Source organism: Spermophilus citellus, assembly GCF_964194105.1.
Source record: "Spermophilus citellus genome assembly, chromosome: 12".
Taxonomy (NCBI): Eukaryota; Metazoa; Chordata; class Mammalia; order Rodentia; family Sciuridae; genus Spermophilus; species Spermophilus citellus.
The window spans coordinates 12,262,645-12,290,194 of record NC_138198.1 but is presented as its reverse complement, the minus strand read 5'-3'; the positions used below and the strand labels follow the sequence as shown (position 1 = coordinate 12,290,194).

Below are 27,550 nucleotides of genomic sequence, written 5' to 3'. Positions count from 1 at the left end.
ACTTGGCCTGCTGGAAGGAAGGACAAATGAGGGACCCAGGCTCCCCTGGGCACGCATAACACATCTGGAGCTGAGGAATAATGAAGCATTCAGAAACCAGGGCGCCCCCAGAGACTGCCGTGTGAATGGGGGAGGACCCAGTGGCAGGTGGTGCCAGGCGCCCCACAGTGGAAACGGGTGCTATATTGGGATCTGAGGTGGTACAACCACCCTGCCCCAGACTCCTGTAAAAATAGTAGGGACGCTCATGCCTCTAGTATGATTCAGCTGATTCCCACTGAACCGGGGACTAGACCCGCAGCCTCCTCTCACCTTCTTCTCTTCCTGTAACTCTCCCCTGTGCAGCTTGGGATTTCTTGGAGATGTTTCTATAAAAACAGGACTGCCATCGTCACTGCCGTCACCGTCACTGCTTTACAGTAATAAAATAAGGTGCCTCGGTGACTTCCTGTAAGCTTTGGACCAGATTTGTCTGTGTTTGAATGGCAGTGACTCACCCATTATGGCACCATGAACTCTGACCCCACAAGGGGAGGGACATGGCAACCTGACTTTGGCCTGTTCTGTGATGTTCTTCTGTTGACACCTGTAGCTACTGAAGGCAAGGAAAACAGGACTGGTGGGGTGTGTTCAGAATCCACACTAGCACATGAAGTTTTGGAAATCCCAAAGCATCCTGTTATTTTCTTAGGATCCTGCTATTCCTGTGGGCTAGGAAAAATGTCTTAACAGAATTCATCCTCTTCACCACCTCCTTACCCAGCTCACCCTCCAGAACCAAAACCAAACCCACCGACATCTCTCCTCTCCATGTCCCCACACACGTCCCCACCCTACCACGTCCCTCCCCGCTGAGGCCCTTAGAATTCTCCCGTGTGGAGTGAGCAGGAAGATGTGTGGCGGCCACTCACGTCCCTGGTGGGCCTGCAGGGGTGCAGGGAGAGGCCATCCCACACCAGCAGGATAGGCGCGAGGAGTGCCCCAGGGACCCAGCCTGCTGCTGCTATGCTCAGTGGTTAGGACGGAAGCCTTGGGCACCGGGCATCCCCGGGGTCCTCTTGTCTGCAGGAAGAGGTGCCTCTCACATCTGGGCCGAGTGCTGCGGTAGCTCAGGCTTGACTATCTCCCCAGGGTGCCAGCTGGGCCACTTGCCTTGGCGCAGGAACCTCTGGGGACCTTATTTCTGCTTCCATAAGCCTCTGAGCATACCTGTGGCCTGGTCCTCACCCAATAGAGCCTGTGAACCGCAAGGTTGCTGAGCATCCTGTGTGCCACGGCTGCAGCTGCTATGGCATCCTCGTGCATGATGCCCCAGGGCCACGGCTCAGATACCGCATCTGAGCCCAGCAGGGCCAGTTCCGCCAGTGCATTGGGTGTGTGAGAAAGTTGGAGACTCTCAACCTAAGGAAGAGCTGTCCACTCTGAAAGAAAGATGGTCTGTAGAGAGAGTAAGTCTATGTATGGTTTCACACAACTGAGATCTTTCTCCCCCTCACTTGAGTTTTAAAATAATCGATGATCTCCCAGACATACAGAATGTTCTGTGCTGTCTTCAACCAAAAGAAGAGTAAAATTCAGAGCAAATAAAGATTTAAATATAAAAATACAAACTACAGAAGTCCTAGAAGAAAACATAGTTTTAGAATATTGAAGACAACTTCAAACAGGAAGCTTAGAAGCCATAAAGGAAAAAGACAGAAAATATTCAATGTCATGACAATTTATGTCAAGTGCAAGTAAAACTAACACGGACGAATATGATTATGAGAAAGGAAAAGACAAATTACCATAACCATAGGAAAAGATCAGAAATTACTGGTAATTGGGGAGATACAAATTGAAACAAGGTATGTATTTTTTGTCTGTCAGATTGGTATAAATTAAAAGGGCAAGTCTCCAGCGATGACAAGGGTGTGGGAACATGCCCTCTTCCTGCAATTACCCAGTGTAGCCTTTGCATACGGAGGTTTTCAGAAGCCACAGGACAAACCGTGATAAAATTTAAGATAAAATTCCTGTGTGTGTGTGTGTGTGTGTGTGTGTGTGTGTGTGTGTGTGTTGGTACTGGGGATTGAACCCAGGGGTGCTCTACCATCTACCACTGATCTACATCCCCAGCCCTTTTTAATTTTATTTTGAGATAGGGTCTAAGTTGCTGAGCCTGGCCTCAAATGTGATCCTCTTGTCTCAGCCTCCCAAGTTGCTGGGATTACAGCCCTGTGCTATCCTGCTTGGCGAAATTCCACTTATAAGGAATCTTTCTGTGGGCATATTGACAAATGGGTACTATCACACACATGTGCACACCCACACATGCACACTCTTCTTCTGGTCATAAGAAGAAGGAAAAACAGCAGACCCCTAAGCAGCGGCCAGCTGGAGAGTATAACTCGCATGGATGTGTGTTCTGCAATGGACGACGTTCTTCAAGAACAAGGTTGATTTACCTGTGTTCTTGTTTAGAGACGTCTGTGATAGATTAAGTGGAAAAAACAGAGCAATACATTGCACATCGATCCCAGTAATTAAAAAGCAGCAGCCGGGGCTGGGGTGTGTCAATGGTGGATACTAGCCTAGTAGGTAGTGAGGTCCCTGTCCATTCCAGCTCGGTGGACAGGGCAGGCACCGGATTCAGTAGTGTGTACTCCATATTGTTTGAATTTGCAAGACGTTTGGTTATTTTTATAACAAAAATCCTTTTCACAGGAGACACAATTAGACAAGTAATGCTCATGGAATTAAGGAAACGAAATTTGTGATCTGCTCTGCATAGCTTTCCGTGTTCAAGGAAAGATGGCCTAGGAAGATGTCCCCTGGGTACAGTGTTGACCCTGAGGCTTGTGTGTGGGATCCCTTGCGGTCACCCTCACATTCCTCTCCCTTTGTGTCCACAGAGTAGTGAAACTATCTTGAGAAAAGAGACCCCCTGTGACCCTGGGGCACGCTTTACCCTGAAAGGCAGCGTGTGAATCTCCTGCTACTTACCTGTTGATGAGCTGTTAAACCAGATGTGGTTGGGGTTCCATCTGTCCCCGTATCCATGGCTCTGGCCTGATCAGTGTGAGCACCCTGCCTCATAACTAGCTCATTGCTGGTGCCACCACCCACAGGTTGGAGGCTGGCCCTTGACGTAGACCCCAGGGTTCCTCGCAGTTACCCTTGTTGTCCTGTGTGGCCAGTGTAGCTCTCTGTCCATCAGTGGTGGCTGTCCTCGGGGGAGCCCACCCCAGGCCACATGCCCGAGCTCCTGCTCTGGGCCCAGGTGTGCTCCGGTCATTGATCAGTCGACCTCACTTCAGAGCCACTGCCAGGTGTCACCAGGTGCCAGACACCAGGAGCACAGAGTCAGTAACAGGAGCTCATTGTCACACTTTCACAAAAAGCAGGCAGAAAACACACGAAGCTGTGCCTTGTGTCAGAAGAGGTGAAGGGGGTGCAGACAGGTGGCTGGGGAGTCATGTGGAGCATGGGAGTGGGGTCCTGAGAGACACAGGGTCAAGGCCAGGCGTCCCAGACCTGGGAAGGCACGTGCCAAGGACAGGAGTCCTGGACACAGTGTGTCTAAGTCAGCAAACATGTCACGGTTCCCACAGCCTATGGGCATAGAGTCCCTTGACATGTGGACCCCAGCAGCAGTGGTCCCCAGCCCTGCTCTCTGCAGGCAATCTCGGTCTTTTCCAGAAGGTGCCCACCATGAAAATTTCTAGCAAACCCTGGACCTTTAGGGGAACATAAATTGGGGAGCTTCCTCCCTATAGGAAAGAGCACTTGGGCAGGCTCCGGGGCTGATCTCTGCACCAGGCCTCAGGGGTGGTCCAGAGCAAAGGCAGGCCCTCAGGGGGGTGAGGAGCCTGGCCCTGGGTATTGGCTGCCGGTCCCCAGAGCCACTCTGGGCATTGCCTCCTGGCCTCCTGGAGTCATCCGAGTCCAGCGGAAAGAGCTGAACTCCTTGTGGCCTTTCACTGGCAGCGAGGGTGCCCTGGCCTGTGTCCCGGGCCTCAGCGGCTCCCCATGCAATGCGTCTGCAGCTCTCAGCTCCCAGCTCTTTTCTGGGGTGCACGCAGCACTGGCCTGGCTCTTAGAGGAAGGTGGAGGATGTCATCTGGCAGGATGGGGGTGTAGCTGACTGGAGCCTGGGCTTCAGCTTCCAAGGGCAGGTGGGTGGACAGGTGACTGCTCAGCACCAGGGGGTGGCCATGCAGCCTGCCATGGCAAGCTCTTGGGCTGGCTGTGGACTCTCCCCTGACCACAGGGCAGTCAACAGCAGCAGCTCTGGAGCCAACAGGACAACTTTGTGAAGGGCCCCTCATGAGATTGCAAAGGCAAAGTCCGGGAACAGTGTTTGGCAGCACCTTGGGCCGCTGGAAAGAGCCCCGTCTCGGGGTATCCTCAAGACAAGGAAGCCAGTCTGGAGGTGATCTTGGGCAGTGGGCCTGCACCTGACCTTGGTGTAGCTGGAGCTCAGGCTTCAGTGTTCCCCCAGCTCCAGGTGTGACCTGCAGCCCAGTCATGCGCCGGCTTGGCCACTGTGCTCATTTTCTTCTTCTTCGAGTGGGGTCGTGGTTTTTGTCTGCTGTGGTCATACGGGGCCCTCGCCTCCTGGCTGTGCTAACTGCCCAGGCCAGGTCCCCTGCAGGGCGGAGGCTCACACTCTCCTCTTCTCCCGCAGCGGAGCTGGAGTTCGCCCAGATCATCATCATCGTCGTGGTGGTCACGGTGATGGTCGTGGTCATCGTCTGCCTGCTGAATCACTACAAGGTCTCCACGCGGTCCTTCATCAACCGCCCGAGCCAGAGCAGGAGGCAGGAGGACGGGCTGCAGCCGGTGAGTGTGGCCTGGGCTGCCCCAGGGTGCCGCTGGTACCTTCTTGGGCTCCAGAAGTCAAGTGGGTCAGCCTTTCACATCAGCCGCTGTGGTTCGGGGAAGTTGAGGACGTAGGGAAAAGCACGTACATCCTAAGTGTTCAGCACCCATTTCACAAAGAGACATGACAGTCCCCCGGAAACCCACTCTGGTCCCTCCCAGGCTGCCCATTGCCTGGAAGCGGTCTGTGGCACAGGCTCGCCCAGCCAGCTCTTGAACCCTGCATCCCCTGGGAGCCCTGCAGGGGGCGCTGCTCTCCCTCCGCATTAGATTTGGGTAGTTAGGTTGAGATCTGCTCTTCAACTTGGCCCGGGAGGCTTGGTCGGGTGATGCTCCTGTGTCACAAGATGTGCCAGTGAGGCTTGGGCATGGGTCAGTGGAGGAGACAGGTGTGGTGGTGGAGAGCAGGTGCCAGCTCAGGTGAGGGTGATGTGCTGCTCACAAGCAGCCAGGTGAGCTCGGCTGTAATTAGGGTTCGAGCCCTAATTAAAGTTTCCTTGCCCTGGGAACCTTCCTCCCCTGGTAAAGCAGTAATGTCCAGCTCACCTGCTCTGTGGACAGACCTAGGAGACCAGGAGCTCTAGAGCTTTCCATTCTGGGCCTGTTTCATAGTTTGTGATCCCAATGGCTCTCAGCGAGAGGCTTGGGGATGGAGAATGTAGACCAGTGTGGAGTCTTGGTGGGCGCAGGAGGCGGAATCCCCGTGGTACTCAGCCTCTGTTGTTTTCTGAGACAGGAGGTAGGTTTTAGGGCCATATGGTAACTGCCTCCTATGGTGACGTAGGGAGTCTGTTGGGGGTGTGAGGTACAGCTGTCCCATTAAGTATCGTGGAGTGACATCTGGGGCCCCTTGGGACTGCAGGATCCTGCTTCATTGGGGCCACAGAGTCACCCAGGAGCCGATGGCTTGGCCGTCCCCATGGGTGGAGGTAAGGTGTGCCTGTGTGCCAGGTCAGGTAGAGGGCAGAGGTGGGTACCACTGGTTCACCCTCCCACCTCCATTGCCACTGGATGGGCAGAGACGAGCAGAGATGGCATTCATTCCTAACAGCCCCTGCCCCTCCTCCTGAAACCTCACCTGCTCCCCCTTAGTCTTCCTGGTCCCCAGCCTCGCCCACCAGGCCCCTCCAGCCCTGTTTGGTTGCTTCCTCACACCATGGTGGTTCCCAGGAGCTTGTCATGTGTACCTACAGGACTGTGCCATCTGCACTCACTGAGTGCCCCAGGACTTCTGTGTTATCCAAAGAAGAGAACCAATTGTTCTGAGCATAAAATACACACAATGCTCCTGAGTCTAGAGGGAGCAGGAAGAGAATCTCATCACAACAGCAATTTGAGAACCACAGAAAGATCAGCCATCTCCTCCTTCCCTTAGTAAAAGGACTGTGAATGTCAGCCAGGTGGTGGCCGTACTACAGCTGACCCCCACACACTGACCACCAGCAGCAAACAGGAGGCCAGTTTTTAAAAGGCAGGCAGCAGAACTCCAACGTGTTTTTGCTTGGAAAGGGTCTTCTGTTTCATTTGGAGCTGTGTTCCCACGAAGCCCTCTCCAAAACTCATGGGCACCTGGGGCAGGGGACACTGGCTGGCTGACCAGCAGGGCCTCCCTCTCTGGAAACTGGAAAGGTGATTCAGTGACTTTTGGGGCCTTCCAGTCTGTCCACTGGGCAGCAAGTGAAGTCAGTCACTAGCTAGTGAATGGTGTCCCCAGAAGTCTTCATCCTGGAGCTCCATCCTGTCAGCAGGCATCTGGAAGCTGTGCCCCAGGAGCTGGGTTCGGGCACAGAGCTGGGCCCGTGCAGGGGCAGCCCACACAGCAAGGCCTTTGATTCCTGAGCACCGCGCTCTCCTTCCCTTTTTCTGAGTGACCCAGAGCTGGGTGCTGCCCTCAAAGCTGGTATATTCCCTCTCAATGAATTGCAATAGCGGGTCCCTGCATATCCTGGCAGGGGGCTCCGCTTAGTGCCTCATAAAACTGAGGTGCATTTCAACCATGACCAGGGTGCGTGGGTTCCCGACCTCAGCTCTGTGTCCTGGCTGGGACTGTCAGCCTAGCTTAGGGTTCCACCAAAGGGAAGAGCGCCCACTAGGGAGAAGCAAACCCTCCTCTGTCCTGTACATACCCGAGTCCCTGTCCCTCAGCCCCTGACAGTCCCTCACAGAAGCCCTCTTCCAGAGGAGGCGTGCCCTCCCCCTCCAGGCCTCCTGTCCCCTAACTGCCTATTTCTCCCTGGTTATTTTTAAGAATGGCCAGTACCCTTCCTTCAGTATCAGGACAGCAGTTGGTTAGTTCACACTAGTGATTCTCAACCAGGGGTGGTTTCACCTCCCTAGGGACATTGGACAGTAATGCTAGGCCACGTTGTCACAACTGGGGATTGCGGTTCTATAGGGAAGATCTAAATATTCTGTAGTGGCCAGGGAGGCCCCAACCAAGGGGCCCCTGAAATGAATAGTGCTGTGTCTGCCCCTCAGGTTGCCCAGGCGCCGTGCTGGTGGACAAGGGCGTACAGCGGAGGGCTGAGCTGGGGCCCTGCCTTGGGAATGATTGCCACCTGCCTCTGTTGGTCCAGGCACTCCCCAAACGCCCACCAGAGCCCAGAGGACACCTCCCCCATCATCCTTGCAGGGTCCACCCGCCATTGTCTCGGTCTTCCTAGGGGACGCTGGGGATCTTGCCAGCCACTTGAGCTTGTGGGTGGGCTGTGTGTCAGGAAGTATCTGGGACTGGCCCGACACCTGTTGCCTCCTCTACCCTGGTGCCCAGGCCTGGTTGGCAGTTTTCAAGTTGCCCTTCCAGGTTGCTTTCTTGGCACCCCAAAGTGCTGGCCGGTGTCCACCACCCTCCCTGGAGGAGCTAGCAGGAACTGGGCAGGGGCATGGCTGAGCTGTCACAGCAAGGCAGGAAGGGCTCTGCTCCCACTGACCACATGTGGGCGGGCCTCCCAGGCTGCCCCTCGGGTGTGCCATTCTGTGCCCCTTGGGGCAGGTGACTGGTGAGGACGTGGGCGTGTGCAGTGTGCTCTGTCCATAGCCCTGGGAGCTGCTGCAGCCCTCCCTGTCAGTGGGCTTTCCTCCCCTGAGTCCTGTGGAGCAGGTGGCTCCAGGGCCCTGTTGGCAGGCAGCCTGTGGGTGCAGGGCACCCCTGCAGGCCTCTCCGTGGGGACCGGCTCATCATTGCCTTGCAGTGAACACCTCATATCTGGGGGCTTTGGCCCTTGTGAGTTCTCGTGAGCACATAGGTAAAAACCATATTTGTTTAAAACTGGTTGCAGAAACCTCACTACCCCCTTCTCATTAATGGGCTTCCCACTTTGACCAAAAGGAAACGCCAGACTGAGGTTGATAAAATAGACCTCAGTTGCCCTGAGGGTCCTTGGTGCTGGGGAGAGTCAGCGGCTCTCTGTGGGCCCTTCCTGTAGGGGTGCCCAGCATGGCTCGGCTCCACAGGGACCACGCGGTTGCCACAGAGCAGACACTCTGCCCCGGACTCACAGCCCCTGCTTTCTTGACAGGCACCTCCTGCCCTGGTCCCTTCATTGTGTCTCCATCCATGTGTGAAAGGAAGGAACAGAGAGGGCATCTGTGTCCCCCCAGGGCCACTCAGCCTTCACCCCCAGCGTCTCTGACACATGTGTTCCAGGGAAACCTGAGGACAGTTGATCCTGGCCCTGAATTTGGTTGAAGCACCCATTTCTGAGTGAAAATGAAAAATAGCCACCTAGGCTCAAATTAAATTGCAAGAAAAGTAAAAGCTTCAGTGAGGCCAACCACAGCGAACGGGTTCGTGATCTGCATCTCCAGTCCTTCCTGAGGCAGCCCTGCATACGTCAGGGCCCGAGAGACCTGGCTCTGGGAGATAGCGCGTGGGCAGAGGTGGCTGGCCATCCACTGAGGAGCAGAAGGGCAGGGACTTTCACTAAGTTTGGACACATGCAGTTATAGATTCTCAGCCATTTTTGACCTAAAATCCAGCGATTTCTTCAATTATGCCTGGCATTTCTTCCTTATCAGCTTCTGCAGGAATTAAATCAGATGTGAAAATCCAGCTCCCGGGGCCTCCCCGAGGAAACCCTTCCTTAGGCCAATTCTGTAGGAGACACAGGCCCACAGGAGGAAGGAGGACATTTCTTCTGTTCCCCAGGCTGTTGGACAGGAGGACCAGGACTTTGTGGTTGTTCCCTCTGTTGATGTAGAAACTTGTGTTCCTCAGATCCAAAGTGCCCTGCAGGGGGCAGGTTGACACCCAAAGACGGCCCCTGCAGGATCTGCAGAGATGGCCTGGAACGTGGTCAGTGTGTGTCCTTTGCCCCCCAGAGAATTCTGACAAAACCAGAATAAACTTTTTTAAAAATTGGGAGATGTGACATAGAAATCGGAATTGGCATCTTCTCCGCTTCTCAGTGAAACCGTCACTGAGAAGCCAGGCCTCTGCTTGCCTGTGGCTGTACCCTGTTGCTCTCTGTGGATCCTCAGAGCTGGGGGACTGTCACTGTTACTAGTGTAATCGTCATGTTTTTAAGAAAATACTCGGTGGCACCTAGGCCTCAGCCACAGGGTAAAAGCTAAAATAGAAAAGACCACTGGTTTCCAGAAAAATGGGGGAGAGCATTCTTGTGGAAGTGAAAACCATTCTTCCTAGTTTAGGGGTGCAAACATGGGGCGGGTCAATAGGATGCAGAGTGTCCTGTGCCTGGCCCGACACGGTCACCTGTGGCCCCCACAGCCTTCCACCTCTGTGGTTAGAGCCTGTGGCTGAGAGGGAAGAGGTGGCAGTGGGCTCTGCAGCCATCTGCAGCTCAGCCTTGGGAGCAGGGGTGGCCAGAGGAGGCAGTTGTGGGTGTGTGGCTAGTGGCCAGAACACCTCTGTGCTCAGGAACCTGCCATGCTAGGCTCAGAACTCGCTGTGGGAGGGACCTCCCCAGGGTCGTTGGATATAGTGGGTGCCTTTTTTTGGCCTAGTCCACACTCCTTCCTGATCTTCCCTAAGCAGACACTCCATGGGTGTGTGAGAGGCCTGCAGGCCAAGTCCTGGAGTCCAGCAAGGGGGACAGAGAATGGAGGGTCGCACCTCTGCTCTTGCTCTGACTGAAATGTGCCTTTTCTCATTTTTACCTGCTTCAGACTTTAGAAAAGAATTTATAAAATGATAGAAATTAATTATTTTCAGTAAAGTTAAAATAAATGAACTCAGTGTCCACTTAACGATGCAGTCGTCACAGCCCCACGTGTGACGTCCTGGACTACAGAAGAGTGCTGTCTGCGGGGTGAAGAGGTGGCAGGGCAGTTTCCCCGTTAGGGAGACAGGTTCCAGTGACACCTTGAGACCAGATGTGTCTGGTATCGACCTCCAGGGACCATTCTCCATTTCTGAGTGCCAGGTGGACGGCCTGGGCAGCTCCGTGCCTGGCTGGACGCTCCCAGCACCAGCCTCTGACAGCCAGCCACACTGTTTCTCTCTAGGCCTGAGTGAGGGCATTTGTGTGGTAGAGCATAGGCGATAGATGACCATGACAGCACATTGAGAAGGTCTCCATCAAGTTGGAGGAATGGGAGGCCCAGGTGGTAGGCGGAAGTGGGTAGAATGCTGGACCTTCACCATTGCCCAGCGGATTCTCATTGGAACAGAAGCAGGTAGACTTGTTAACAGCCAAGCATGTCTGTAAAGCCACGTGAGGAGCCCCGACATCTACTGATGTCCCTACTCTCAGAGCACTGTGGGGAGTGCGGGTCTTTAAAAAAAAATCCATGTGATGGCAGATCTTCCTTCTCCCTGTTTGTCCACTGAGGCTAGATGTGAGCTTTGGCACTGCCCACAGTCCAGTTAGGGTAAGTCATGTGGCAATGTGAGTGACGAAGCCGGGTGTCAGCACTGGTACTAAGCTAAACAAGACTCAGGAAAATGGATGTCCAAGTCACAAACTGATGCTCTAGAAGGATTGACCCCCAGCAAACTGATGCTGCTCTGGGAGAGGGTGTGGACCAAGGGTCCCTGGGCTGTGCAGCTACAACTTTCATGGTGAAGATGCATGCATGTATTGCTTTTTAAAAAATATATATTTTTTTTTTTTTTGTGGTGCTGAGGATCAAACCCAGGGCTTGCATGTGTTCTACTGCCGAGCCACACCCCCAGCTCACGTGTGCCCCTTTCACAATTAGAAAAATGCTCATAGGAACATGTGCTGAAAGCAATTCCAGCCAAGTCCTGACACTGGTAGACCCCAGAGTAACTCATTTGATCTTGGTTTGTGCTGTAGAAAAAGAAGCCAATGTAATATTTTTTTTAATAAAATTTAAGAAAAAATTTACACAAAAACTTACAGTAACCTTTTAAATATCTAGGCCATTAGCATTTATAATCTAATGGTAAAGTTCATTTTTTTACTTAGTTGGTGTGGTTTTGTTCTGAAAACAAAATACAAATTTCTCCCAGTGATTCTGTTTCTGGGTGCCCTGGCTGGGGGGACTCCACAGGGCTGGGTCCTGGCTGCAAATTAATCCCCTGCCAGTCCTGTGGCTGCTGGGTGAAGCACTCACCCCTGTACCTGGTCTCCCTCTCTCAAGGTAACAGGTGAGGACCGGCACTAGGTGCTGCCTGGCTCTAGGCTGGCAGTGTGACCCCACCTTTCCCTGCTGCTCTGAGCCCCCGACTTCCAGCTGCCTTCTCTTGCGGTCTAATTGCTCCACCACCACCACACTGCCAGAGGCACCTTGTAGCTTCTTTTCCTCCCTAAGCTATTGTATTATTCTAGAAATAGAAAGGATTCCCTTTCTTTTCTTCCCAACAGAGCTTCCTGGATGATTTGTCTTTTCTCTGAAGGGACGTGCCCTAGATTGAGCAGAGTTAGGAGGGAATCGTTGAGTCTCAGGAAGAAGTCTGATGATGGATTCCCGGGAAGGAAGAGTCTGTGAGCGCAGGGTGCCAGCTAGAGGTCTTGGCTTTCCACCTGAGCTGTTACCGCCACCTAGAGTTGGAAAGCACAGAGCCAGGGAAGCATTTGGCTGGTGGAGGGGTGGAAGGGGAGAAGGTGTGCTGGGCATCCAGAGACGGGCTCTGCCTCTTAAGGTAAATTTTTACCCTGCAATAAGGGGGGGTAGATCTGCAAGTCTAGGAGGCCCCGGGGTTCATTGACTCAGTGGGAGGAGCCCTCGAATAGAAACCCAAACATCCAGAAGCCAGCCTTGCTTTGCCACAAACGGTCCCTGTCACCTACAGCAAGTAGTAGACCTTCTTTGAAACTCAGTTCCCTTCCATCTAAAATGAGGGATAAGTGGTTTAGATCAGAGGATTTCAAACTGGTCTTGACCATGAAGAATAGTAAGAAATATATTTTACACAATTGCCAAGCCTCATCTACTCAACCATGTTTCACCAAATAAAACCTTCAAATGGAGTACACAGATCGTGTCTAGTCTGTTCCATTGTTTTGGAAACTGGCTGTGACTCACTAAAATTGATTTTCCAGTTTTCTAAGAGACTAAAAAACACAGTTTGATAAAGTACCGTAGCAGGCATTCTCCACAGTGTTTCCAGATCCCAGATCCAATGACTCGTGTCATCCCCACACATGGAAAGGAACATATCTCTGAAAGCATAAGCCCAGAGAAGTCCAGGGCCTGGGGATAGCCGCATTCATGGTCACAGTGCACACGGACCTAAGGCAGGAGGCTATGCCATGTCATGACCACAGGCCACTCTCCTCTTGTATAAAACTTGGTACACTTGGGTGAAAAGTGTCCCAGGAGATACAGAAATGAAGAGGATTACAGGAGAAGACCATGAACCACTGTATGCAAATGAACGGATACTACAGTGAAATGGATGAGTTCCTAGAAACACCATGCCAAACTGCTCATGAAGACATAGGAGATCTGAATAGATTTTTAACTAGTAAGGAGATTGAACAGTAATCAAAGGCCTCTCAATAAAGGAAAGCCCTGGACTAGTCGGCTTCACTGGTGAATTCTACCAGACAATTAAAGAATTGACACCATTCCTTTCAGACCCTTCCTAACTCATTCTGTGAGGCCAAGAAAGTCAGATGAAGACACATAGTCACACAAAGAAAACCATAAACCTGTATCCCTTGATTATTGATGCATAAATCATCAATGAAATACTAGCAAATGAGATTCAGTAACACATTAAAGGTAGTATTTAAGCCAAGTATGGTGTGCATGTCTTCTGTGATCCCAGATACTTGGGAGGCTAAGGCAAGAGGATCACAAATATGAGGTCAGCCTGGGCATTTAATGAGACCCTGTCTCAAACTTCTTAAAAATTTTTATTTTTAAAGTGTTTGGAATGTAACTTAATAGTAGAGTGCTTGCCTAGCACGCACAAGGCCTTGGGTTCCATCACCAGTACTGGGGGTAGAAAAGTAGGATTTATCTCTGAAATGCAAGGATGGTTCAACATACAAAAAACAATTAATGTTATATAGCACATTAACAGAAAGAAGGGGAGGAAAACTCATGGTCCTCTGTCTCTCTCTCTCCCCTCTCTTCTAATACAGAAGTATTTGACAAAATTCAACAGTCTTTCATGATAAAAACACACAAAGTTGGATAGAAGGAAATTAACCCAACATCATCAGGTCCATCTATGAAAAAACCAAGCTCACATCATACTTGGTAGTAAAAGGCTGAAAACTTTTGCTCTATGATTAGGAACAAAACAAGGCTGCCTGCTTTCACCACTTATTTATTAGAAATCCTAGCCAGGGGCTGGGCACTGTGGCACACACCTGTAATCCCAGCAGCTTGGGAGGCTGAGGCAGGAGGATCAAGAGTTCAAAGCCAGCCTCAGCAAAAGCTAGGTGCTAAGCAACTCAGAGAGACCCTGTCTCTAAATAAAATACAAAATAGGACTGGGGAGGTGGCTCAGTGGTTGAGTGCCCCTGAGTTAAATCCCTGGTACAAAAAAAAAAAAAAAAAAAAAAAAAAGAAGTCCTAGCCAGGGCAGTTAGAAAAAATAATAAAGTAAAGGTATTCTAAATGAAAAGGACAAATAATATCTCTTTTAGTAGATGGCCTAGTCTTATGTGTAGAAAACCTGAACACACACAGGCACACCAACACACACACACACAGATAATAAATGAATTCAACCAAGTAGTAGGATACAAAATCAATGTGTGCAAATGCATTTCTTTATATTAACAATGAACAATCTCTAATAAGTAAATTAAGAAAATAATTCAATTTACAATACCATCAGAAATATTAAAATGTGGACTGGGGAAGTAGCTCCATAATAGAGTGCTTGTCTAACATGCATGAGGTCCTGGATTTGATCCCAGCACCACAAAAAGCAATAAACAAAAAATTTTTTTAAATGCTTAGAAATAAAATTAATAGAGGGGGCTAAAGACTTGTACACTGAAAACTATAAACTGAATGAAATAAAAAAGACACAGATAAATGAGAAAACGTCCCATATTCATGGATTGGATCTCTCTTTTTGATGGTGATACTGTCAGTTAAGCCCAGGGATGTTCTGCCACTGAGCCACATCTCCAGCCTTTTTCTTGGTGGTGTTGTTGTTATTGGTGTTTTAGTTTTGAAACAGGGTCTTCCTAAGTTGCCTGGACTGGATTTGAATTGTCATCCTTCTACCTCCACCTCCTAAGTAGCTGGGTGTACAGGTGTGCACCGCTGCACCTGGCTGTGGATTGGACCTTTTCTGGGGGGTGAGGGGTAACCAGGGTTTGAACTCAGGGGTTCTCAACCACTGAGCCACCTCCCCAGGGACAGGGTCTCCCTGAGTTGGTGGCACCTTGCCATTGCTGAGGCTGGCTTTAAACTTGCATCCTCCTACCTCAGCCTCCCGAGCCTCTGGGATAACAGGTGTTTGCCACTGCACCTAGCTACATTGGATCTTAATATTGTTAAGATGTCAGTATTACCCAAAGCAATCTACAACCCAATGATGCTTTTTGAAGGAATAAAAAAATCTACTCTAAAATTCATATGTTATCTCCAAACCCTGAATAATCAAAATAATTCTGAAAAAGAAAAAATTGGAGGTCTTACAATTCCTGGTTTAAAATCGTGCTACAGAGCTGTAGTTGGTCCTGATATAAAGACAGACATGGGTCAGTAGAATAGAGTAGAAGCTCACATACATGGTCAAGTGGTTTTTTGAGACGGGTGCCAAGGTCACTCAGTGGGGAAAGGGCGGGCTTTTCAGAACTGGTGCTAGGGAGCCTGGGTATCCACATGCCAGAGAATGATGTTGACGCCTTTGAGCATACATAAAAATTGACTCAAAATGGATAAAAATCTAACCCTAAGAGCTAAAACTAAAATTATACCTTAGCCTGGAGTCTGAGACCAAGCTTTGAAGAGTAGACATGTATTTCCTGCAGCTCTGTAGGCTGGAGGTCAGAGGTCACAGTGCAGCATGTCTGGGTCCTGGGGATGCCCCCAGATTGCAGACTGTGGACTTCTCCTGCATCCTCAGTGGTGGGGAGGGCTTGCCAGCTCTCTGGCCTCTTCTTGCCAGGCCACTAGGCCCACCCATGGGGACCCCAACCCTCCCATCCTAATCACCTCCCAAAGACTCCACCTCCAAATAGCATCACATTGGTAGTACTTCCCTCCTGCCACCCCCAAAATATGTCAAGTGAAAACAAATCAGCCATTGTACTCCAGATCTGGAAATGACACGTCTCAATTAAGGCGTAATGAAGATGATCCTTTGCAAGATCAGGGGCTTTTTTCTCTTTATGTGGCTGTTCAGTGGGGGGTTTCCCTATTGGAATGGCTGCTCGTGGGCCATCCAGAAGGAAGGAAATAAGGACCCAGCTCCTCCAGTGTAAAGATGTGTTGAACTCACATCTTCAGCCTCATCATCTGAGGCTGCCCTGGGCCTCTTTCCACAGATGCAGGGAGAAATTATGCTCACTCAGGAGAGCCTTTCTTTCTGTTCTCCTTCTCCCCTCCTCCTCCTTATGAACCCAGGGGTATTCTACCTTCGAACTACATCTCTAGCTGATTTTGTTTTGCTTGAGATAGGGTCTCACTGAGTTGCAAGGCTGGCCTCAAACTTGAGATCCTCCTGCCTCAGCCTCCAGAGTCACTGAGATTACAGACCTAAGCCATAGTCAAGCCTTTTGATGAACAGCCAGGCTTTGAAGTGGTCCAGGACTTGAGTCTGTGCTCCCCAGGGCTGCTCACTGAGGCAAGTTCTAGAGTCAAGCCAGAGGGGCCAGAGCTCTGGACTTCATGATTCCATGTGTGTTTAGCATAGAAGACAGAGATACACACACACACACACACACACACACACACACACACGGTTGTAGATAGTGTGCATCTTTTGTAGTAGCGTATGGGACCTATATCCATAAAGGTACTGTCACTGTCTCTCTGTGTCACAGACACATGTCCTTGTGCCTTCTGTGGATGTAGGCTGGGACACTGTCACAGGAAAGCCTCTCCCTTGGCATGTTCACTGCCATCTGGGCTTTGCCCATAGCATGCCTAGAAGAAAAATATTCTCATCTTCCTCCGAGACCGTCAAGCCTGAGTGACCGTGTGGTCTCATTAAGCAGAAGGATGAATAACCGTGGATTCCTTCATAATGAAGATATCATTGCGGAAGAGCATCCAGGGGAAAATCAAAGCTCATCACAGACTTGAATGCTATAAAATCACTCTATTTCCCCCTGTCCACTGCCGAGGTTTACAACTGTGGCAACTTCCTCTGGGGCAGCTACTTGCCAGGCTGGACCAAGGTGTCCAGAGCTCAGATGTCCTCCTGCAACCGCTGGCTTTTGTTCTGTGGCGTCCGGGGATTTGGCATCCAGGAGTCTCGGTGGGCAGCCTTGAGAAGAGCCTGAAGAGCTGCTGCTGGGGCCATGTGTGGCTGGCTCCCTGCCTGAGGAGGAGCTAGCTCCTGGAGAGGTCTAGAGGGAGCAGCCAGCGGCCCTCTCCCCGCCTTCCTGTTCAAAACACCACCTTTGGAATATTTGAAAATAATAATAATTTAAGGAACTTGTTATTTTAAAAGGCATGTCTTCAGAGAGAGAACAGGAAACGATCCCCTCTAATTGTGCATAAAAACAGCTGGTAACCACCGCCTGTGATGGGCACAGCAGCCATTTACTGAGTATCACACCAAGGCGCTCGTGCAGGGATTGTCATATATGGTGTTTGAGCCTCTTGACAGGCTCCTTCCACAAATAAGGAAACCGAGGCTTGGAGAAGCCAAGAGCTCACGGACAGGAAACTCAGGGCCAGGAGTCTGGCTTCCCATGCCCCCTCCACACCTGGACCCACCATTGTTATCACCTGTCTGGGTAATGTGAAATTGCCCTCCGACAACTGGTGGTTACCTTGTCTGTTAATGGCTTTGTTCCAGGGGGAATATTAGAGAATCAGGAACGTGCTTGCTTGTAGGGCACTGCGGCATCCTGAGGCTAGCTCCCTCCGCTGGAGCCCCCTGCCCCAGGACTGGGTGCCCTCTTGTAAGCTTCCTGGAGCAGGTGTCTTGCCCAGACACACGATGCACAGCTCAAGGAGCCAGTGCAGAGACTGTGTAAGACGTGAACCATTTGAGTATAGTGCCCCTTAGCAAACAGACCAGAGTTGATTCAAAGTGATCCCAGAGGAGGAGGATCCCTCCGACCCACTCACATTCTGGAATGCTTCCTGAAGTGGAATGAGGGGTCAGGGTGCCAGCAGGAGCCCTGGGAGTTGTAGAGACACCTGGCTGTCTCTCAACTGACCCCCACCCCAAGGAAGGTGCAGCAGGAACACCTGGCGGGCTTGCATGACCTGGTCTCAGGTGCCGCCTTGTGAGGGATCCAGGTCCTCGGCAAGGACGTCCCTAGTAGTGGTGTAAGGAAGTAGCATGGATCAGACGTGTCCTGCTTCCCTTCCTTAGCAGGTGTCCTGTGAGGAATGATCCTGCAAAAGAGGGGAGGCATTGAAACCTCTGTAAGATGCGTGGTGACATTCCATTCTTGTCGCATTGTGTGAACTCCTCAAGCTACTGGGGGGCAGCGACGGGAGGGGAGCCGTGCAGCCCAGCCAGAGCGCCCACCTTCCTCCTTCAGATCCCTGCGGGCTCCCCGAGGAGTGCCAAGGAGTGCGGCCATTCCAGCAGGTGCCAGCTGTGGAGGGAAGCCCTTCTCCCTGGCATTTGGAGGTGAAGAAACCAAGGTGACTGGACAAGGGGACCACATCGTCGTATCCAGCAATCCTTGGTTTCTCAACTGGTGCGAGGCCCTCGGGACACGGGGCACAGCGCCAGGTCACTCCTTGACCATTCAGAGGGAGGTTCTCCCCACACAAAGGGTGAGCACAACCTGCAGCTCCACCAACCACCCTAGGGTGACTTTGCCCATGGAGCATGTGACCACTGTGAGGGAGTGACCAGAGACTGGAGTGAGCACCAGGTGACGATCAGGGTGGGGGGATCCAGCTCTGGTCGCTCTCAGGTCTGGGTTCTGTGCCCAGTGGCATTGGGCCCAGGAGTGGAGTGACAGCTTCTCTGACTGTTGGCCCATTGTGGTCCCCACGGCAGGTGTCTGTGCCGCAGGGTGAAAGGGCTGGGAAGGAGTTCTGCGAGAGCAAGTGAACAGGCAGAGGGCCGTTGTCAGCAAGCAGTTAAGTAAATTCTGAGTTATGTAGTTGCTAAAATAGAAGCGACGGCATCGTTTTTTTCGATCTTGCCTCAGTGAAGCTGGGGACAGCGCTGGTGGAGGGTGGCGCCTTGGCCTGCTGCAGAGGAAGACATGGCCGGAGCCGAAGATGCTCCTGCTCAGCTTCCAGTTGGGAAAGCGTTCGAAATCAGAAAATTGCTTAAGTATTAGGGGGATGGGATGATGGAGGCACTTCCTCCCATGGAGCTTTAATGTCACTTTTGTATTATTCCTGAAAAAACAAGAGCTAGACAGGAGGAGTTCCGCCCACCAGGTCACCCCTGCCCGCAGATGGGCAGTGACATTCTGGAGAAGAGGGGCCTGAATGCCTCTTCCCCGTTGGTCCCCCTCCTCCTGCTCCAGGATCTGCTCTCTGGCTTTAGGGACCTCAGGGCAGGACACTTCTTTTCTCTCAAGCTAGCAAGTGTGTAGGGAAGAGCTGTGCACTTGCTTTGAGCAACAGGAGCAGACGGGACACTGATACTGGCACGTGTGGGACACGTGTGTGCCCTGGCCCTCTCCCTACCTGGCCATGGTGGCCTGGTCAAGAGCAGCCGTGGGGAGGTACATCATGAGACATGGCTGGGAGATGGCAGGCCACAGCCACGCCGGCCCCTTGCACCCCTCTTCTAGTCTCAGGAACTCTGAGGGACCAGGTGACAAGTGAGGGCTCTGGCGGTTTCCCCATAGCTGCTCAGAGCCTCTCCTGCGAGCCGCAGAGCCAGGCTCTGGGTGCGGTGTGGGAAGAGGGGCCCACGGTGGGTCGGGCTCACACACCTTCTGGTGCGCAAATATTCTGCTGAGGCTCTCCCGGGAGAGAGCAGGCTTTCGCCAAGTTTAAGAAGGAATGGGTTGCTTGTGTAGCAATTTAAATTCATTGCACATTACCATGCATCAAGCGCAGGGCTCCTGCTTTTTAAAAGTTGCTCCCAGAGCTCCTTCCAGAAGACCCCAGGGCAGGACGAGTCCCTGTGGATTGGCTCACCTATGATGGCCGTTGTAAGGAAAAACATGCACATGTCTGTGTAATTTTTTTAAAGTTCACATTTAGAGGAAAAGATGAAGCAAGCATGACAAGACAGAACAGCTGCCAGTTCTGGGGACTGTGAGTGTCCTAAAGAGAAGGAAGGTCGTCACTGACAGGGAAACTGTGGCAGCTGCAGAGACAGGAAGAGAAGCAGGCTGGGCCTCCCCTTGGCAGGACAAAGGAGGCAGCCCTGGGATCCCTGTGGCCATCAGGGCCCTGGCTGGGGGCAGGGAAGGAGAGCTCTCTGGAGGTGAACACAGGACTGGCTTCCGGGCTGAGGGCTGGCCACATGGCAGAGCCAGGGCTTGGGGAGGAGCCAGCGAACTCGGCAGTCAGGAGACTTGGGAGCTCCAGGCCTGGTGGCTGTGGGGAGGGCCGGGGCAATGCTAGTGAGAGGGAGGCCTCGACAGGGCCCCCAGGCTCCGCAGTGGCAGCAGAGTGCAGGTGAGGCTCCCACGAGAAGCAGGGAGGTGACCAGGGAGCTTGCTCTGGAACAGTGGGACGGGGGAGGGAGCTCGTGCCAGGGGGCTCAGCGCAAGCCAGCGCCCAGGTGACCTGGAGCCCTTGTGGGCCTTTGCTGGTTCTGCCAATGTCTAGGGCGATGAAGCCACTAGAGACGAGGACTGTCATTTTGAACAGAAGCCTCGATTTTGGGGTCTCCTGGTGGCCTTGTTTCTGGTCATCAGAGGGCACCAGGCTTCACTCTGCCCTGTGTGCTATTGACTGGTCCGTTAGAGTACAACACTGAGGTCCCTGGAAAAGAAGAGCTCTGGGAGGAGCAGTAACAGTGGCCGATAGGCAGGTTGGCAGTGGGAGCCCCAGACACTTCAGGAGGACTCCGCGAGCTGTTTTCAGCACCAGAGTCACCACCGCAATCTGGAATCCAGTGCCGTCTTTGACAGGGGTGGGGTGGGGGAGCAGGAGCTGAGGGCTGGCGCTGGCCACTTCACTGCAAGGTCGCCACTTGATTCAAGTTTGGTCCCTCACCTGTCACCACGCCAGAGCTGTCATGGTCCATGACGTAACTTTATAGTCAGACCCTTAAGCCCACGCTTCCTCTAAACACAGCTGGGTTGGTTTGTATTTTTGCTGCTGATTCCAAATGGCCTGGAGTATCTTAGGAACGGTTGTGTGTGTTGGACAAACACCCTGTTTAGCAAGGAGGAGGTATTTATACTAGAATGGACGCTGGCCACAGAAAAGAACAGCGTGGCCTTGCGTCTGAGGGGCTGGGGCGTTTGACTGTGGAGGTCTTTACTTAGGGACATTTTTGGGCTCTGGGGAGACTGAGTGATCTCTAAAGGTCAAGTATACATATTCCTGGGAATCCAAAAATACAGGCTTCTGTAGCAGTAACAGGCAGCTTAGGGCTGTAGCTGAGAGCCCAGCTGGCCCTCCAAGTAACCAAAACCTGGGCCCAAGGACTCTGTGAGAGAATGTTCATGGTGTCAGAAGTGACTCTCGCTTGCTGCTCATCAGCCTCACCAAACACTTTTGAAGGAAATACATGAAACAACTAGATGTTCATTTATACCTGTGAATATACCTGTGGGAAATAAAATCACCGGGGATATTCGAGGAGCACTCAGGCTTTGGGAATGGGTTTTGTGCTGAGTGCCCCAGCATGTGGGCATACGGGCTGGGGCAGCCTCCGCCTGCATAGTTAACCCACACTCCCCAAATCCAGGCAGCGGCTGAACAGGGTTCATGGTCATTCTGAAGCACATGAGTGTAGAGATTCAGTAATAGACTTCAAATCTGCTCCACGTCCACTGTGGCCAGGAACTAATACGTTTGGTAACTCTTCCTGTTGTCCCAGCCCTCCATTTGGGTGTGAGGGGTACGAAGGACCAGTTCTTTCTTATTCCAGTTCTAGACAGGTTGACCACCGTCCAAGGAGCCAGGGGACCCCCTTTCAGTAAGTTGTGTTTCAGGTTGTTGGGTGCTGCTGCCACTGGGGTGAGACTAATGGTTCTCTTCTATTTCTTGTTCCTTGCTTCTCTCCCCTCCCACCTCCAGGAAGGGTGCCTGTGGCCTTCAGGCAGCTCGGTGCCACGGCCAGGGGCCTCTGAGGTAAGGGGTGGCAGAAGGGGTGGAGGGAGAGTCACAGCCACAGCCCGGGGTTAAGACATGGCCTATAACTTTGGTTAAGAAGGAGAGGAGATTTCCCCTGGAATCTTCTAGGGCGTGATTTATGCTGGTCTAACTTGCAAAGAGCAGGAATCCCCTTATCTTTGCATGATCCTGAAAGCCCAGTGATGTGGCTTGGCAGGTCTGGGCAGTTTGTACATGTCAAATAATGATGTAGTCCCCCATCATCAAGTTTAATTTTAAAACATGATTTTTTTTCCTTTTAAGTTAAAAATAATGGTGTGAGAGAAACCAGTGACTATATTTGTGTCTATACATATATATGTATGTATTAATATAGGAGTATACATATAGACATGCACACACTTGTGCCTGGAAGATCTGTCTCCTCAAAGAAATTTTGATGGTAGAATAAACAAGAGGATTTTGTAAGATGTACACTACCTGGATTTATTTTTTTGGGAAAAACTATAATCACATTTACTTTGAATATAAAACACTTTTCATATTAGTGGCTAAAAGCCATATAGGAAACATATATCCAGAATCCAAATAACTGGGAAAGTCTAGAAATTGAAAGAAAAAAGGTCACTTTCCCAGTTTTTACAGAAAATATTAAGACCATTCAACTGGCTGACAGGGGCTGGCAGGGACCTGAGAAAGCTGGTGGCCTGTCCTGTCTTGTAGCTCAAAGCCACCAATGCCTGGAGAAGGTCCTGAGCCAACTGCAGGGCGCTCTTTGCTCCTTTCCTGTTCAGCGCCCTCTTGGGGTTACTGCTGGGTCCCATTTGAACCCTTGAAACTGTAGCCCCAACCTGCACAATTAACCGCTCACCCAGATTCCCAGCCGGCTGCGGCTCTCCATTGCACAACTGTCCCGAATACAGTGTAGCTTGGCATAGAGAGTGGCCTAAGTCATTAGGGATAGGACAGCTATTTTTGGTTCCTGGGAGTCTTCTCCTGTCTTGCCTGCAAGGGTGGGGGAGAGGATGGCCAAGGGGTGAGAACATTCCACCCTGATCTCTTTGTGCTGAGAGCATCTTCAGGCCTCTCCTTTTTTCCTTCCAGATCATGTACGCCCCTCGGGCCAGGGACAGGTTTACTGCCCCGTCCTTTATCCAGAGGGATCGGTTCAGTCGCTTCCAGCCCACCTACCCCTATGTGCAGCACGAGATTGACCTCCCTCCCACCATCTCCCTGTCAGACGGGGAAGAGCCGCCTCCTTACCAGGGGCCCTGCACCCTGCAGCTCCGGGACCCCGAACAGCAGATGGAACTCAACCGAGAGTCTGTGAGGGCCCCGCCCAACCGAACCATATTTGACAGTGATTTGATAGACATTTCCGTGTACAACGGGGGCCCCTGCCCGCCCAGCAGCAACTCGGGCATCAGCGCGACCACCTGCAGCAGTAACGGGAGGATGGAGGGGCCGCCCCCCACCTACAGCGAGGTGATGGGCCACTACCCAGGCGCCTCCTTCTTCCATCACCAGCACAGCAACACACACGGCGGCAGCAGACTGCAGTTTCAGCAGAACAATTCAGAGAGCACAATAGTCCCCATCAAGGGCAAAGACAGGAAGCCCGGGAACCTGGTCTGACCCCTCCACGCGCACTTGAATCGAGGAGAGGAACCGAGGAGGGGAAGAGGCTGCACCACCCTCCGGCGCACGGTGTTGTCCGGTTTCACGTGGTACAACTAAGTAAAACCAAATGTGCAAACACGGTCTTTGTTTCTGATTCCTTTCAGGGGAGTTGCATGCGAAGGAGACTGAGACGATGCGGACTTCCATCCGGTCTGACCGCCAACGGTGTTGATTTGGGGGCAGGGTGGGGATGGGGGAAGATTTTGGCAAAGGGTGGGCAGGGAAACAGAGGAGGGATGCTTTGAAGATATCATGAAATAAGAACCACAGAGGTATTTGATTTATTTAATTCCGAAAGGAGACTTCATAGATTAAATGAGGCCAGAATGGCCTGTTTTGTAACTAACTGAATAAAGAAGGAAGCGTTATGATATATTATCATGGGGAAGAATCAGCCCTGTGGCTTTTTCTCCCAAGGTGTGGAACTTTTATTTTGTTCTAAAAATATGAAGCAAAATTCCTGTTTTGTGTGCCAAGGTATAAAGTGGAGAAGTTAGATGAATGCAAGGAGCTATTCTTTGTTGAGATGGTGTGTTTCCAAAGTTGCACTATTGATGTTTAAAAAATATATGAGGGAACTGTTTTGCGTGAACTTCTGTATGTTGCTTGTCTTTTCCCTGTGGGTGGTTATTAGGCCTGAAGAACAGCCTAGAGTGATCCCAGAATCACACAAGAAAGCGTATTTGGGGATGTAGCCTAATATTTACCAAATTCTGTAAATCAGCCCAGTGCTGCTTGCTGCAGGAGTTTGCATCCTACCTGGTGCATCACTAAGGCACCAGGAGACACTGGGATGGAAGATAGGAAATACTAAGTTCCGGCATTTCTGGCTTATTTGAATTACTCTGCTAGTTTTAGGCTGCATACTTTATTAAAAATGAACAAATGCATTTATGTATCCAGTATCGTGCAGTGCCGCCCTTGCCCGCCAGCAGTGTAGTTCCTCCAGTAATTTAGATTTTTTTCCACTGTAGCATGAAATATATTCAGATACATATTTTTTTTTGCAATAAATTGTTTAAAATGCAAGGTGGTTATTTTGCATACTGCTGAAATATGTGACTCTCAGTGTGTCCCATTGCCTCTCCCCTTTCCCAGGTAGCTCAGTTCAGTTCTGCAAGGCCGTCAGTTCACCCAGAGGCTCCCAGCGGCCACCTGCATACAGCTTGCCCAGCACTTGCTGTGTGAGCCATGCTAGCAGAGGTCCTTGGAACTGATGGAAGGGCACCTTGTCTACCAGTCATGGTAACAAGCCATTGCATTTCACAAGTGTCACATGGAACTCAGCCTGCAGACCTGCCTAAACTCCCACAGGGATTCCACCTCCCCTGCCCCCAGCAGCCTCCCTGTTGATGGCAAGGACCAGGGGGTCAGTTAGAGGACACGGGCAGGTGGGGGTGTGACTGTAATAGCACAGGACAAAAAGCACAACCCGCAGTTAAGATGCAACCAGAAAACTGATTCTATATATTGTCTTAGTTTTAATATTCCTAACATTTGCAAACATTCATTCTCACAGATAAAAAACAAAACAAAACAAAACAACTTTCTTCTGCAGTTGTAAGCACTGGCTTTGTCACAGCAGCAGCTGGTCAGGTTAACATGTTCTGCACCAGGCGAAGGACTTATCTGCAGTGGCCAGGCTGCTTTCCACTGGGCCTCTCTGGCCTCTGCACATAACAAGACCAATGGAATGGTGACCTGTGATTACCAGCTATGCGGCTTGAATGTCAAGTTGTGTGTGTGTGTGTGTGTGACTGTGTTCTTGGAGGCAATTCCTCAGACACATGTCTCTGTGTAGCTTGCTGAGAGCTGGAGACTGTTTGCAAGCCCTTGTCCTGTCTGATTCCAATCTGCTGCTTGCTTCTGCTGCTTCCTCAGTAGGTAAGTTGCTGCATTTGTTTTGAGGTTTGGACCTTCCCTTAGATGGATACATTTCACATAGTAACATCCATAGAACTAGGAGAGAGACAGATGGCCAGCAGTTGTCAGCTCATACCCAGGATCCTGCCTGGGAGGACTGCGTTTGAGGGTTGCAGTGGAAATTCTGAGGTTGGCTTCAGTCTCATTCCAAAGACCTTCTTTCTGAAGGCCTCTATCAAGCAGGGAGAAACCAGCCCTCAGGGCAGGGTTTGTCTTGGGGCCAGAGATGGCCCTTTTCATGACTCTGGAGGCTTCCTGAAAGGTCCCTCACTCCCTGGGTGTCACACCTGTGTTTGAGAGAAACTGGGTCCATGACACAAAGATGAGGAGACACTCATCCAGAATGGGATCTCACTGGTGGGGACTTGGTATGGCTGGATGATCAGTCAGGTGTCCCCTGAGACACAGGTGAGATCAGCTCACGGCTTCATCATTCCAAATCTTGCCTGCAGTTCTAGAAAAGCCAGTAAATCCACCTATTAGCTCCACCTCAGATGGCTTCATGAGTCTTACTTTGCTACCTGCTACAGGAAAGGGCTAAGGCCTGAGACTTGTAAATTCTTTTTTTTTTTTTTTTTAAGAGAGAGTGAGAGAATTTTTTTTTTAATATTTATTTTCAGTTCTCGGTGGACACAACATCTTTGTTGGTATGTGGTGCTGAGGATCGAACCCGGGCCGCACGCATGCCAGGCGAGCGTGCTATCACTTGAGCCACATCCCCAGCCCGAGACTTGTAAATTCTTTAGTAGCCTCGCTGTAGATGTTGATAGTATTGGCAAAACAATCATTTAATTCAAGTAGCTTTAATCATCCTTCAAAAGGAGTCCCCCACCCTTCAGGTACCCTAGAGAATTGCCTTGTAAGTTAATCAGTTGTTGCAAAGACACAAACATAGTAAAGCTTGACCTTGAAAGGTCTTTGAGGCTGGGCCTCAGTAATGAATTAGTTTAAAAGCCAAGGTCATAAATTGGATTAATAGTCAATTTCCCTTGACACAGGGAGGAGATTTAGATCAGCAGCTCTTCTGAAGGTTGTGGCCTCCCAGCTCATGAGGTGTTGAACGAGCAGTGTTTGTGGTGATGCAGGCCAAGCCCATGTGCTGGTGAAACCAGTGATTCAGGGTCTGAAAGGTCTATAATCATGGATTATTCCCACAGAACACTGCAACAGTTAGAGAGCGAAACTCCTAGGCATACCACTGAGACTTTTGTCCCTTGTCATTGGGATTTCCGGGAGTTCTAAACCTAAGCCCTGCTGAACCCCACCTGTAGGAACTGTCTTCTGGCTTACCTCTGCTTGTTCAGAAACAATAGCATTTTCCAAATACCAAGCAATCTTTAAGCAAGAGATTGTGAAACAAATCACACATTTAAAAAGTTGATGGCTGGATTATCAGTTAGGTGTCCCCTGAGACACAGGTGAGAAGATCAGCTCATGACTTCATCATTCCAAATTTCGCCTGCAATTCTAGAAAAACCAGTGAATTTACCCATTAGCTCCACCATTAGCTGGGGGCATGGCATGGCTCAGGACAGAGGGCTGGCTTGGCATGGGCAAGGCCTGGCTTTCATCCCCACCAATGCGGAAAATTAATGAGTTAACTAGTTGAACTATTTTTCATGTTCATAATTGATTGATAAAGCAGTTTGACAAGCATGCTCTCTGTCCTTCCACACATCCCTGCCCATCATAACACACCAGCCCAGGAAAAATCTCAAGGTAGCCGAGAACAGATGTACCATGAGGATACACTGCTTACTACTGAAGCTCAAACTTGAGTGAGCAAATGCGAGCCCACCGTAACCTGGGAGGTCTCAGAGCAGCAATGGCACTGGGTCCCCAGATAACTGTTTCCTGAACTTGATATTCACATTTATCTTTCTAAGAATGAGAGGGGTTCAAAAGGAAGGACCTTCAGAAAGCTCTGATCTAGAGGATTCCACTCTGACCCCTGCCTTCCCCTCAGAGCCAGTAGACCCTCCATGGTCCATCCAACAGTTCTTTCAGAGAGGCTCCTGGGTAGAGGACTTAAAAAAATACACTCAGTCCACATACTTTTTTTTTTTTTTTTCTGTACTGGAGATTGAACCTAGGGGTGCTTTACCACTAAGCCACATCACCAGCCTATTTTTAAAAATTTAGAGAGAAGGTCTTGCTGTGTGCTTAGGGCCTTGGTAAGTTGCTGAGGCTGGCTTTGAACTGGTATGTACTTGTTGATAGATACAGAGGGCAGCCCCACATGGCAGTAGTCACCCACAGTCTCCTGTCACCTCTGCTGATGCTACTGGGGAATCATGGCCACCGAGTGCACTGTGCTGGTGCTTGCTGAGTGTAACTCTCTTGCACA

At 50.9% G+C, this 27,550-nt stretch overlaps 1 protein-coding gene across 9 annotated transcripts in view; it reads left to right on the top strand.

Annotated features, from left to right (window-relative positions):
• The window catches only part of LDLRAD4 (low density lipoprotein receptor class A domain containing 4), a 378,801-nt gene extending 353,040 nt beyond the window's left edge, over nt 1-25,761 (top strand). For all 9 annotated transcript variants that reach the window (XM_081262907.1, XM_081262909.1, XM_081262903.1 and 6 more), the window contains 3 exons: nt 4,670-4,824; nt 21,565-21,618; nt 22,705-25,761. In XM_081262907.1, the coding sequence (XP_081119033.1) occupies nt 4,670-4,824; nt 21,565-21,618; nt 22,705-23,235 (740 nt within the window). In that variant the 3' untranslated portion in view covers nt 23,236-25,761. The remainder of the gene's footprint in view (nt 1-4,669; nt 4,825-21,564; nt 21,619-22,704) is intronic.
• The last annotated feature ends 1,789 nt before the right edge of the window (nt 25,762-27,550 follow it).